At 42.9% G+C, this 12,067-nt stretch overlaps 1 protein-coding gene across 1 annotated transcript in view; it reads right to left on the minus strand.

The window, feature by feature from the left end:
* The window catches only part of LOC128362338 (NLR family CARD domain-containing protein 3-like), a 32,719-nt gene extending 26,012 nt beyond the window's left edge, over positions 1 to 6,707 (minus strand). Inside the window, exons 1-4 of the mRNA XM_053323079.1 lie at positions 6,580 to 6,707; positions 5,221 to 5,358; positions 4,809 to 5,050; positions 2,903 to 4,691 (exon numbers count right to left, since the gene is read on the minus strand). Coding sequence (XP_053179054.1) covers positions 2,903 to 4,691; positions 4,809 to 5,050; positions 5,221 to 5,358; positions 6,580 to 6,707 — 2,297 coding nt within the window. The remainder of the gene's footprint in view (positions 1 to 2,902; positions 4,692 to 4,808; positions 5,051 to 5,220; positions 5,359 to 6,579) is intronic.
* Positions 6,708 to 12,067: the final 5,360 nt, after the last annotated feature.

Consider the following 12,067-nt stretch of genomic DNA (forward strand, 5'->3'; position numbering starts at 1 on the left):
CGTGAGGTTGAGAAGTTCCGGCTAGATATAGTCGGCCTCACCTCGACGCACAGCAAGGGCTCTGGAACCAGTCTCCTCGAGAGGGGTTGGACTCTTGTCAACTCTGGAGTTGCCACTGGGGTCAGGCGTCGGGCAGGGGTGGCAATACTTATTGCCCCCCGGCTTGGTGCCTGTATGTTGGAGTTTACCCCGGTAGACGAGAGGGTGGCCTCCCTCCGCCTTCGGGTGGGGGGACGGATCCTGACTGTTGTTTGTGCCTATGGTCCAAACAGCAGTTCAGAGTATCCAGCCTTTTTGGACTCCATGGAGGGGGTGCTGGAAAACACTCCCCCTGGGGATTCCCTCGTTCTGCTGGGGGACTTCAACGCCCATGTTGGTAGCGACAGTGAGACCTGGAAGGGTGTGATTGGGAGGAACGGCCCCACGATCTGAACCCGAGCGGTGTTCTGTTATTGGACTTCTGTGCTCGTCACGGATTGTCCATAACGAACTCCATGTTCAAGCATAAGGGGGTCCATATGTGCACTTGGCACCAGGACACCCTAGGCCGCAGTTCGATGATTGACTTTGTAGTCGTGTCGTCGGACTTGCGGCCGCATGTCTTGGACACTCGGGTGAAGAGAGGGGTGGAGCTGTCAACTGATCACCACCTGGTGGTGAGTTGGCTCCGATGGTGGGGGAGGATGCCGGGCAGACCTGGCAGGCCCAAACGCATTGTGAGGGTCTGCTGGGAACGTCTGGCAGAGTCTCCTGTCAGAGAGAGTTTCTACTCACACCTCCGGGAGAGCTTCCTATAGGGCCTTTTTGGCCTGTAGGACTCCGGAGGCAGCAGACAGGTACCGGCAGGCCAAGCGGAACGCAGCTAGGGCGGTCGCTGAGGCAAAAACCCGGACATGGGAGGAGTTCGGTGAGGCCATGGAAAAAGACTTCCAGACGGCTTCGAAGAGATTCTGGACCACCATCCGGCGTCTCAGGAGGGGGAAGCAGTGCACCGTAAACACTGTGTACGGTGGGGACGGTGTGCTGCTGACCTCGACTTGGGACGTTGTGGATTGGTGGAAGGAATACTTCGAAGACCTCCTCAATCCCACCAACACGCCTTCTGGTAAGGAAGCAGGGCCTGGGGGCTCGGGTGTGGGCTCTCCTATCTCTGGGGTGGAGGTCACCGAGGTGGTTAAAAAGCTCCTCGGTGGCAGGGCCCCGGGGGTGGATGAGATCCGCCCCGAGTTCCTCAAGGCCCTGGATGCTGTGGGGCTGTCATGGTTGACACGACTCTGCAGCATCGCGTGGACATCGGGGGCAGTGCCTCTGGATTGGCAGACTGGGGTGGTGGTCCCTCTTTTTAAGAAGGGGGACCGGAGGGTGTGTTCCAATTACAGGGGAATCACACTCCTCAGCCTCCCTGGTAAGGTCTATTCGGGGGTGCTGGAGAGGAGGGTCCATCGGATAGTCGAATCTCGGATTCAGGAGGAGCAGTGTGGTTTTCGTCCGGGCCGTGGAACAGTGGACCAGCTCTACACCCTCTGCAGGATCTTTGAGGGTGCATGGGAGTTTGCCCAACCAGTCCACATGTGTTTTGTGGACTTGGAGAAGGCATTCGACCGTGTCCCTCGGGGGATCCTGTGGGGGGTTCTCCGGGAGTACGGGGTATCGGACTCCCTGATAAGGGCCGTCCGTTCCCTGTTTGACCGGTGTCAGAGCTTGGTCCGCATTTCCGGCAATAAGTCGGACTTGTTTCCAGTGAGAGTTGGACTCCGCCAGGGCTGCCCTTTGTCACCGATCCTGTTCATAATTTTAATGGACAGGATTTCTAGGCGCAGCCAGGGTGTAGAGGGGGTCCGGTTTGGTGACCTCAGGATTGGGTCACTGCTTTTTGCAGATGATGTGGTCCTGTTGGCTTCATCGGACCGTGACCTCCAACTCTCACTGGATCGGTTCGCAGCCGAGTGTGAAGTGGCCGGGATGAGAATCAGCACCTCCAAATCCGAGGCCATGGTCCTCAACTGGAAAAGGGTGGAGTGCACTCTTCGGGTCGGGGAAGAGATTCTGCCTCAAGTGGAGGAGTTCAAGTACCTCGGGGTCTTGTTCACGAGTGAGGGAAGGATGGAACGGGAGATCGACAGGCGGATCGGTGCGGCGTCTGCAGTAATGCGGACTCTGCACAGATCCGTCGTGGTGAAGAGAGAGCTGAGCCGAAAGGCGAAGCTCTCGACTTACCAGTCGATCTTCGTTCCTACCCTCACCTATGGTCATGAGCTTCCTCCGTAGGGTGGCTGGGCTCTCCCTTAGAGATAGGGTGAGAAGCTCAGTTATCCGGAGGGAGCTCGGAGTAGACCCGCTGCTCCTCCACGTCGAGAGGAGCCAGATGAGGTGGTTCGGGCATCTAATCAGGATGCCTCCCGGACGCCTCCCTGGTGAGGTGTTCAGGGCACGTCCCACCGGTAGGAGACCCCGGGGAAGACCCAGGACACGCTGGAGAGACTATGTCTCTCGGCTGGCGGCTCGGCTATGGACGTTTTTCTGTGTTTATTTGTAGTTTCACAAGAAAGAAAGACTGTTCCTGGCATTGTTAAGTACGGTGACAAAGATCTACAGTAAACAGACTTCAACTTACTTCACATCCTAGTCATCTTTCAACTTTCCAGCAACAAAGTGTTTAGCTATCTGTCACTCCGTGAAGCCACGCACGTAGGGGACAGAATATAAATAGAAGGAAAAACTGAATTTATAAAATCCAATAATTACTAGAAATAAAGCTATAAACAACCAGCTGAAAAAACATTATTTACACTCATAAGATTTGAACAGCAGTGAATAACTGTGACATAACGGACATGTTACTTCAGCTGTAAACAAGTAGTGATCTGCACTGACTTGTAATGATAATCACATCTGGACTTACCGAGCCTTTCTGCAGTTCCTCACAGCTGGGATCAGTCTCCATCGGCCCTCCTCTGATGTGTTGTACTTCTTCAGGTCCAACTCATCCAGAACCTCCTCTGACATCTGCAGCATGTAGGCCAGAGCTGAGCACTGGATCTCAGAGAGTTTCTTCTCTGATCTGTTCCCTGACTTCAGGAACTCTTGGATCTCCTGATGTACTGAGCTGTCGTTCATCTCCATCAGACAGTGGAAGATGTTGATGCTTCTGTCAGGAGAGATATCCTTCCTGTTCATCTCCTTCAGGTTGTTGGTGACTCTCTGGATAGTTTCTGGACTGTTGTCTGTCTGACCCAGCAGGCCTCCTAAGAGACTCTGGTTGGACTCCAATATGAGGCCATGAAGGAAGCGGACAAACAGGTCCAGGTGGCCATTTTCACTGTCCAGAGATTTCAGCATGGCTCTCCTCAGGAAGACATCCAGAGAAGTGTAACTGTGTTTTTTCCCCAGGAAGACCCCCAATACCTCTGTGTTCCTGCTGGTGTAACAGTGGTACATGTAGACTGCAGCCAGAAACTCCTGAATGCTCAGATGAACAAAGCTGTAGACTGTTTTCTGGAAGATCACACTCTCTCTTTTGAAGATCTGTGTACAAAATCCTGATAACACCGAGGCCTCTGTGACATCAAGACCACACTGCTCCAGGTCTTCTTGGTAGAACATGATGTTTCCTTTCTCCAGTTGTTCAAACGCCAGCCTCCCCAACTTCAGAAGAAGTTCCCTGTCAGCCTCCGTCAGCTCCTGTGGACTCGTCTCATGTCCCTCATCATACTTGTTCTTCTTCCTCTTTGTCTGATCCAGCAGGAAGTGTGAGTACATGTCAGTCAGGGTCTTGGGCAGCTCTCCTCTCTGGTCTGTAGTCAACATGTGGTCCAGAACTGTAGCAGTGATCCAGCAGAAGACTGGGATGAGACACATTATGTGGAGGCTCCTGGATGTCTTGATGTGTGAGATGATTCTGCTGGACTGCTCTTCATCACTGAATCTCTTCTTGAAGTACTCCTCCTTCTGGTCATCAGTGAAGCCTCGTACTTCTGTTACCCTGTCCACACATGAACGAGGGATCTGATTGGCTGCTGCAGGTCGGGAAGTTATCCAGATGAGAGCCGATGGAAGCAGCTTCCCCTTGATGAGGTTTGTCAACAGCACGCTGACTGATGACTTCTGTGTGACATCAGACACAACCTCACTGTTGTTGAAATCCAGTGAAAGTCTGCTTTCATCCAGGCCGTCAAAGATGAACAAAACTTTACAGACAGCGAGCATCTCTGCTGTGAGCTTCTGTAATGTTGGATAGAAAACATGGATCAGCATGAGCAGACTGTACTGCTCATCTTTGATCAAGTTCAGCGCCTTGAACGAGAACGGAATCAGCAGACTGATATCTTGGTTTTCTGAGCGCTGTGCCCAGTCCAGAGTGAACTTCTGCACTGAGAAGGTTTTTCCAGCACCAGCGACGCCGTTCATCAGAACCACTCTGATTTGTTTGTGTTGGTCAGGTAAGACTTTAAAGATGTCCTGACACTTGATTGGAGTGTCATGGAAGGTCTTCATCTTGGAAGCTGTTTCAAGCTGCCACACCTCATGTTGGGTATTAAGCTCTTCACTCTGTCCCTCTGTGATGTGGACCTCAGTGTAACTGCTGTTGAGGAGGATTTCACTTCCTGCTTCATCAGTTCCTTGAGTCACACATTCACATGTGCTGCTCAAAATGATCTGATGTTCATCTAAAACCTCCTGCAGACCACTTTCTGCCGAAAGAGAAGAAAAGAAATCAGTGTGAGTGATAATGTTCAGTAGGATAGAGGAGGTGGATTCCTGTCCTGTTTCAGAGATGATGACATCAGCAGACAGATCTTCAGTCTTACTTTGTACAGTGCTGGTCTGACTGTCTGTCTGCAGTCCAGGTCTGGTTCTGGATCTTTCTGCACACTGGGGACAGGAGGAGTCTCCTGATGAAGCAGACTGGTCCCAGTATGAGGTGATGTACCAGAGGAGTCTCCAGAACCAGTGTCCACTGCTGGTAGAGACTGGATCCTTCAGGACGTCCTGACACAAAGAACAGCAGGACAGCTGCTCCTCCACAGAAACAGCCCTCCTCTTCCTCTCTCTGTGGACATGAACACATTCTTGATGACACATGACATTAGAGGAGGCCAACCAACAGCTCTTTAAACAATCCAGACTGTCAGTATCTGGTCAGTTATACATTTTTTGTTCTTCAGGCACTGATATTCAACACATTCAATTTTAAATAACACAATGGAAACAGTCTCTTACTTTGTGTCTGAGGGTCCAGGTTCATTAGTGAATTCTGGCGGTTGATGATTAGACCGGTCACTCTTCATCGACAGACAGCTGGATAATAGAGACTCTGCTCTGTCCTCCTCTTCTTCCTCTTTCTTCATCTTCTTGAGTCTGATAGCTAAACCTGTAACACTGGACACACACACACACACATACACAGTACAATAAATCCAGTCCTGCCTCTCAACTTAGTAACTTCTCATTAGTTTATAGGCCAGTTGAAAACAGATGTGAGTCAAGATATTTTAACTTCATGTAGAAACACTAGATTTATCTCCTGTTGAGTTTGATGCATGCATGTAGTCTGACTATCATTTACATTTGAGTGGCACAGCTTTGTAAAACACATCAGCCGCCACTTTATATGTAAATGTTGAACGTGCTGCAGAAGATCTTCAGACGCTCACTAATAACAACTAGGGGTGTGATGAGATCTCGCGAGACGAAATTGCGACGATATTATATTTTTTATATACAAAAAAGACGATCGGTTTTCTATCGCTCATACGCTCGTCATGTCTTCTTTTTATAATGTCACGTGTGGATCATTAACCTTGTTACAGCTTCTACCTGCTGAGAAGATCTCAGTCAGAAGTATGAGAGGAAAAGAGGAGCAGGTTAACCTCAGGTCTCTACTCTGAGCCTGAAGTAGGAGGAGCGGCGGAATCTGGCGCAGCTGTGGAAGCCTAATGATGCCAAAAGTAAAATGAGTCACACTAACAAATTATAACACAATTTATATGTTGTTCTACTTGTGATACAGGACTTGTGCAATTTACTTTTATTTCTGTTTTTTATTAGCAATATATTATAATTTGTGATAATTGGATTCTTTATTTCATTTATATTTATATATTAGAATTGTTTCTACTCTTTTTTAGTATTTGTGATTGAACTTTTGTATTTATGGTTGTTATTTCCATAAATACCAAAATTATCCATCTATAAAATATCTATATGGGGAAACCTTTTACAGTGCTGCATGCTGCATATGATAATTATATATTTAGAAAGTAGAACTAAAGTGATTCATTACAAGATAATTAGTTAAAACATTTCAATTCAATTTCCATTTTGTGAATTTCAAATAAAAGAACAGTCATTTATTTCCTCATTGAAGTTTTCTTAAAAATATAGTTAAAGTCTCGTCTCGATTTTGTGAACCCAATATCGTGTCTCGTCTCGTCTCGTGAGCTCCTACACCCCTACTAATAACTGATGGAGACGGTTGCAGTAGAGTGTGTGTTGTCATTTAGTAGTGTTCGTTTTGAAATTAAATATTTCAACACTGAATCATCTTCAGGTCAGTTTACAGTAGAAACAGTCTCTTACTTTGTGTCTGAGGGTCCAGGTTCATCACTAAAGAATGGAGGATGATCATTAGACTGGTCACTCTTCATAGACAGACAGCTGGATATTACAGACTCTGCTCCATCCTCCTCTTCCTGCAAATCATTCATCTTCTGGAGTGTGAGAGCTAAACCAGTGACACTGGACACACACACACACACACACACACACACACACACACACACACACACACACAGTATAATAAATCCAGTCCTGCCTCTTAACTTCTTATTAGTTTCCATGACTTTAACTATAACCATGTGTGTTTTCTAGTCATCAAAAAGATAAACTTTGACTCCAACAAACAGACTTCAGATAAACATGTGTGTGCTTCTTTACTGTGACTTCTCTCTATTAAGAGCGCAGCAGTGAGTAACATTACATCGCTGTGAGGATGCAGAAACCAGGAAATGAAAAACAGTACACAACTTTTGAAGACCTCAAACACTGATTTCATATTCTTCTGACTCCGCTTAATCAACTAAATAATTAATGTGAAAAATAATCAGCAGATTGATCAATAATGACAGTAATCATTATTTTCAGCTCTGATATTAACACTCACCTGCCTCAGACTTGCTGTTTTCCTGCTTCTGCGCTGCGGACTGTAAAATGGGTTCTGAATAGACTTTCACCTTTACAGCCTACCTGTCTGCTCCTCCCATCTTTTTTACACTAGAGATTGTGTGTGTGTGTGTGTGTGTGTGTGTGTGTGTGTGTGTGTGTGTGTGTGTGTGTGTGTGTGTGTGTGTGTGTGTGTGTGTGTGTGTGTGTATGAGTGTGTCATAGGCTATTTTTGGTGACAAATTTCAAAGTCATGATTATAAAATGGAGTCTGATTGGACATTCGCCTTTACTGCTTATCGGCCTGTTCCTCTCTTCTTCTTTGCTAGAGGTTGCGTGTGTGTGCGTATGTGTGTGTGCGCGCGTGAGTGTGCATGAGTGTCTATGAGTGTGTCATAGCCTATTTTAGATAAAAGTACAGACAAGTTTCTCTGTATCCAACAGGGTGAGAGAGGGGCAGAGTTAAGAGATGTCTTTTAGATATTGTCTGATCATCAGAACAGCTGAGGGTCAAGAGATTTGACCTCGTACCATTTTATAAACTTCAAAGCTGAATAACATAATTTGGCCAATCTGAGCAGAACTGATTTGTCAATTTGTGTGTGTGTGTGTGTGTGTGTGTGTGTGTGTGTGTGTGTGTGTGTGTGTGTGTGTGTGTGTGTAATATAAGTGTTGCCTACTGCCACCTGCTGATCATCACCTCCCATTGCAAATTAAAATTCTCATACAGTAAAAGTACATAATTATTAGAGCTTAATGTAGTTAAAGTATTACAGTAATTAACAAATGAATTAATAAGAAAATTAATGAATGAACGAACAAATTAACAACTTGAAACACAGCTGCTAAATGTGGCCTCTGTCTCACTGTCAGCTACAAGATTCACAAATATTGAATTCAATATCCAGATGAAGTGTGGGATTCGTTTTATATAAATGTTTAAAAAATGGAAATTAAGTTTAAAAAAACACTCTCTGGAGAGTTGATTCTTTCAGATGAGTCTGAAAGAATATATTGAGTTTGACTGAATTAAAGATACTTCAGTGTTTTAATCAGCGATAACTCAACATAAAAGAGGCAGAATATAATATCATTAAATAAAGTACAAGTAGTTGAGTAATTAATTACTTTCCACCACTTTTGTTGGTAAAGAAACTTGTAGGATTTAGCCGGTTATATTTTTAGTAAAATCAGCTGCTGAGTATTGAGTATTCACATTACATTTATATATTTAAGATACATTCACTTTGTTGTTTCTTCATTTATTAAATTAAAATCTGAAATTTGTGCTAAACATGAAGTGAAATACGAGAAAAAGACATTAACCCTGTCACTGCCAGGTAAACCTCTCACAGTAAATAGTTTTCAATCTGGTGTCTGTGGCCACTATCCTGCACTGGTGAACCAGTAGTGCTGCATTTTACATTAGCCAGCTGTTTCCCCCTGGCTCAGTGGGTGTCAGGGCAGTGGTCATAAACCCTGTTGCTGCTGTAGATGTTAACAAACATGCACACAACTTTAGCTCGTGTTCAGCTCAATGTAGTCAGACTTTAATTTGGACAGGTCTACTTCCTCCCTTGTATTTCCCCCTTTAAAACTCTGTGCTGTCTTTTGTACTGTATAATATTATGTTCTCACCTTTCCAATCTTTTAGCCATCCTGTCTGCAAATTCATTACCTTTCTGTGGAGGTGGGTGTGGTTTGGGCAGTCAGCTGTAAGAGAGAAAGGCTGGGCAGAGCTGGCTCAGCAGGAGCAGCACTGGGTGAGTTGTTTAGCTCATCTGGGGTGATCCATGTTCAATACAATATGTGCAAGCCTATTTCTATCCCCAATTTTTTAATTCTAAATAAACATTGAAAAATTTCTAACAAAAGATCTGATTGATTTCATTGTCTATAAACTTAAAAAGTACTGTATACACACTATTGTGGAGTGTATACTCCTGTTACGGCCTTTTGAGTAATGATTAATTATGTGCAAACAGTTATAACAGTAATTTCTAATATACTGGTGTGGTACGGCCGACCAAAGTGGTCTAATCTTTAGTAGGAGGCAGACGCAGAAGGCTGGATCAGTTGTCCAACAGTATTTTTATTCTTATCAATTATATAATGTAACAAAAAGTTGTACAAACAAAACATTACCTTAACTCATAAGCATAACTGAAATAAAATTAAAATAACGTGTACACAGCTACACTCCAGCAGAACAAAACCCCCTGAGCAGTCCCACAGCTCCTTCTTATATAGAGCCCTCTATCAGCCTGCCCTCTGAATGAAAGTGGACTATACCACTCCTCAGGTAAGTCCTGAGCCCCTCCTGAAACAAGTAAGTAACAACAAGATTAGCAGTTAAACAACATTCACATGACATCACTTTTATACAGCCTGCCTCCAATACATCTGCAACCAAACTTAAATCAAATCACAACGGTCTTACTACTTAATACAACAATTCAGCGTCCACCCCTCCACATGGTTCTTCCCTAGTGACATCACTAATGATGTCACCAGTCTATAAACTCAGGAGACATAGGCCGCCTCCTCCCTTTGTCTCCTGTGCACATGTAAGTATGGTGAGTAACAAAGAAAGATACAAAACTTATGTCCTCAAACTAAACCAATAAAGTCTAACTTCAATACAAGTGTGTTTTATTTTAACCAAAAGTCTGCTGAGATGTAACTTAACCAAATATACTGCAAAACACAAACAAACCCGGCATAGTAAGTATCTGCAAAGTATGATTACTGACTAACTTATGGTCCAAACAACAATCATCAAGTATAATTAAATTAATAAGTTATGGTACAAATGTAGTCGATGGGGACAAATGGTGTGCTCTCACCCACTTTGTCACAACTGGTTTGCAGAGTCTTTCCTGATATTAAGATCAACTTTAGTTATAAGAAATAACCATGGAGGAACATTAACTTATTGGATTGGATTAATGTCACATTCTTCTGATACATCTTTTATCTTTTATTCAATCTTCCTTAAATTTGTTATATACCCAGCATTCATTTAGTACACTTATTGTGGTGGTATTTTCCTCCCCACATCCTCTAAGCCGAATCCAGCAAGCTAATGAAAGTTGCTCTCTTCTTTACTCTAAAAGGGAATTTTTCTCCCGATTCTATCAGCACAGCATTTCTTGGAGTTGTTCTGATGGCACCAATATCAAGTTTATATCAGTCTGTCATTTCTGTATACATGGAGATGAGACTTGGCTGCTGCCCCATATATAAAACATCCATAGTCAATTATTGATCTCATTCATGTCCTTTTAGTATCTCCTTATCTGCTCTCCAATTATCCAGATATAACTCATTAATTATGTTTTCATGTATATCTTTCATCTAGCCTTATCCCCAGATATTTAAATTCCTTTACTTTCCCTCCATTGGTTGGACATCACCTATATTTCTCTTCCTACTGAAGTAAGGCAAGTTGCCTTACTTCAGTAGGAAGAGAAACCCAGGGGCAACTCAATGTGCTTTACATAAAACAAACATTTAACAGTAAGAATTGGAAACAAAAAACATAAAAACATGCAATTTGAAAAATAAAAATAAAACCCAATAATAGTAAAAACATACAATTAAAACAAAAACAAAAAATAGAAAGAGAGAGACCTAAAATAAAAACTAGACTAGAATAGAGCATTAAAAGGTTGCAGCGTAAAATAATGATTTGCTTTAAAATCATTAAAAGGACATAAAGTGCAAATCAAAGTAAATCTAACAAGACTTACTAGTTGAAAGTTTCAATCCCCGGTTATATGACTATTATTTCACCTTTTATTATAGCCTCCTTATGGTTTCTCAACACAATTGCCTCATGTCTCTCTCTTGGATATAGCCCCATCATTCACATATAATGATGAACATATTCTTCTGTCTCGATTCATAAAAAATAAAGTCCAACTGATATGACATTTTTTACCAATATCAATTTTAGAATGGAAAAACTCACCGATAACCAATATGGTGGCCAATAAAATGAATTTTTGAGCTGGAATGAAAATAGACTGAGTGTTCACTGATATGAAGCTGCTTTATTAATCAAGAAGCCTAACTAATGAAGTATATTTCATGTTGTTATCAATTCTAGAAATTAACACTAACAAAATAGAGAATAAATAAAAAATAAAATAGCAAAATAAACATCAGTACTGTACTGTATCAGTATTATTTCAATTAATTGAACTCCAATCATAATCATTTTTTCTTCTTGTTATCAATAAATATCATTATCACTATTTCACAGTTCACGTATAACTATAGGCTAACTCAAAAGCAGAGTGAAGAGATGAAGAGAAGCAGTAACATTATTCTGTTACACATGTTCAGGGGAAACTTTCAAAAACAGAAAAACATGTTGAAATTTTTATTTTTGTAAATGCAAGGACTGTAATTGCTCAGTTGGAGACATGTTCATGTTCATACAGTGGCTGTGTGACTGCAACCTTTTTGGTTATTTTACTTTTTGTGTTTGAAATGGTTTTCAATGATGATGTGCTGTATACCTGGATGAATTCTTCAAATGTAATTGTGTGTTTGCGATCCTTGTTTGTGTGGAGAATGCCGATTCTCCTTCACATTGTTCTCATCTTTACTGTGTATTTTTTTTGTAAAAGTGTAAATGAATAAATAAACAAATAAAGTGAACTGTGAAACCGTTTGGTGTGAATATTTGTTCACACATTGGCTTCCGGTATGAAAGTAGCTACGTGGTTAGCTGCCTAGTTAATATGGATAACGGCTAATGTCGCTAACGAGTATGACGAACTGTTGTCAGTGAAAGATTGGGACATTGTTTATTTAGTTTCTAGTATTGAGACTCATCAGCTAGGTCACAGCTTAGTATGAAATCAACAGTAAACAAACTCATCCACCACCCACCGTC

This window comes from Scomber japonicus, chromosome 7 (assembly GCF_027409825.1).
Source record: "Scomber japonicus isolate fScoJap1 chromosome 7, fScoJap1.pri, whole genome shotgun sequence".
NCBI lineage: Eukaryota > Metazoa > Chordata > Actinopteri > Scombriformes > Scombridae > Scomber > Scomber japonicus.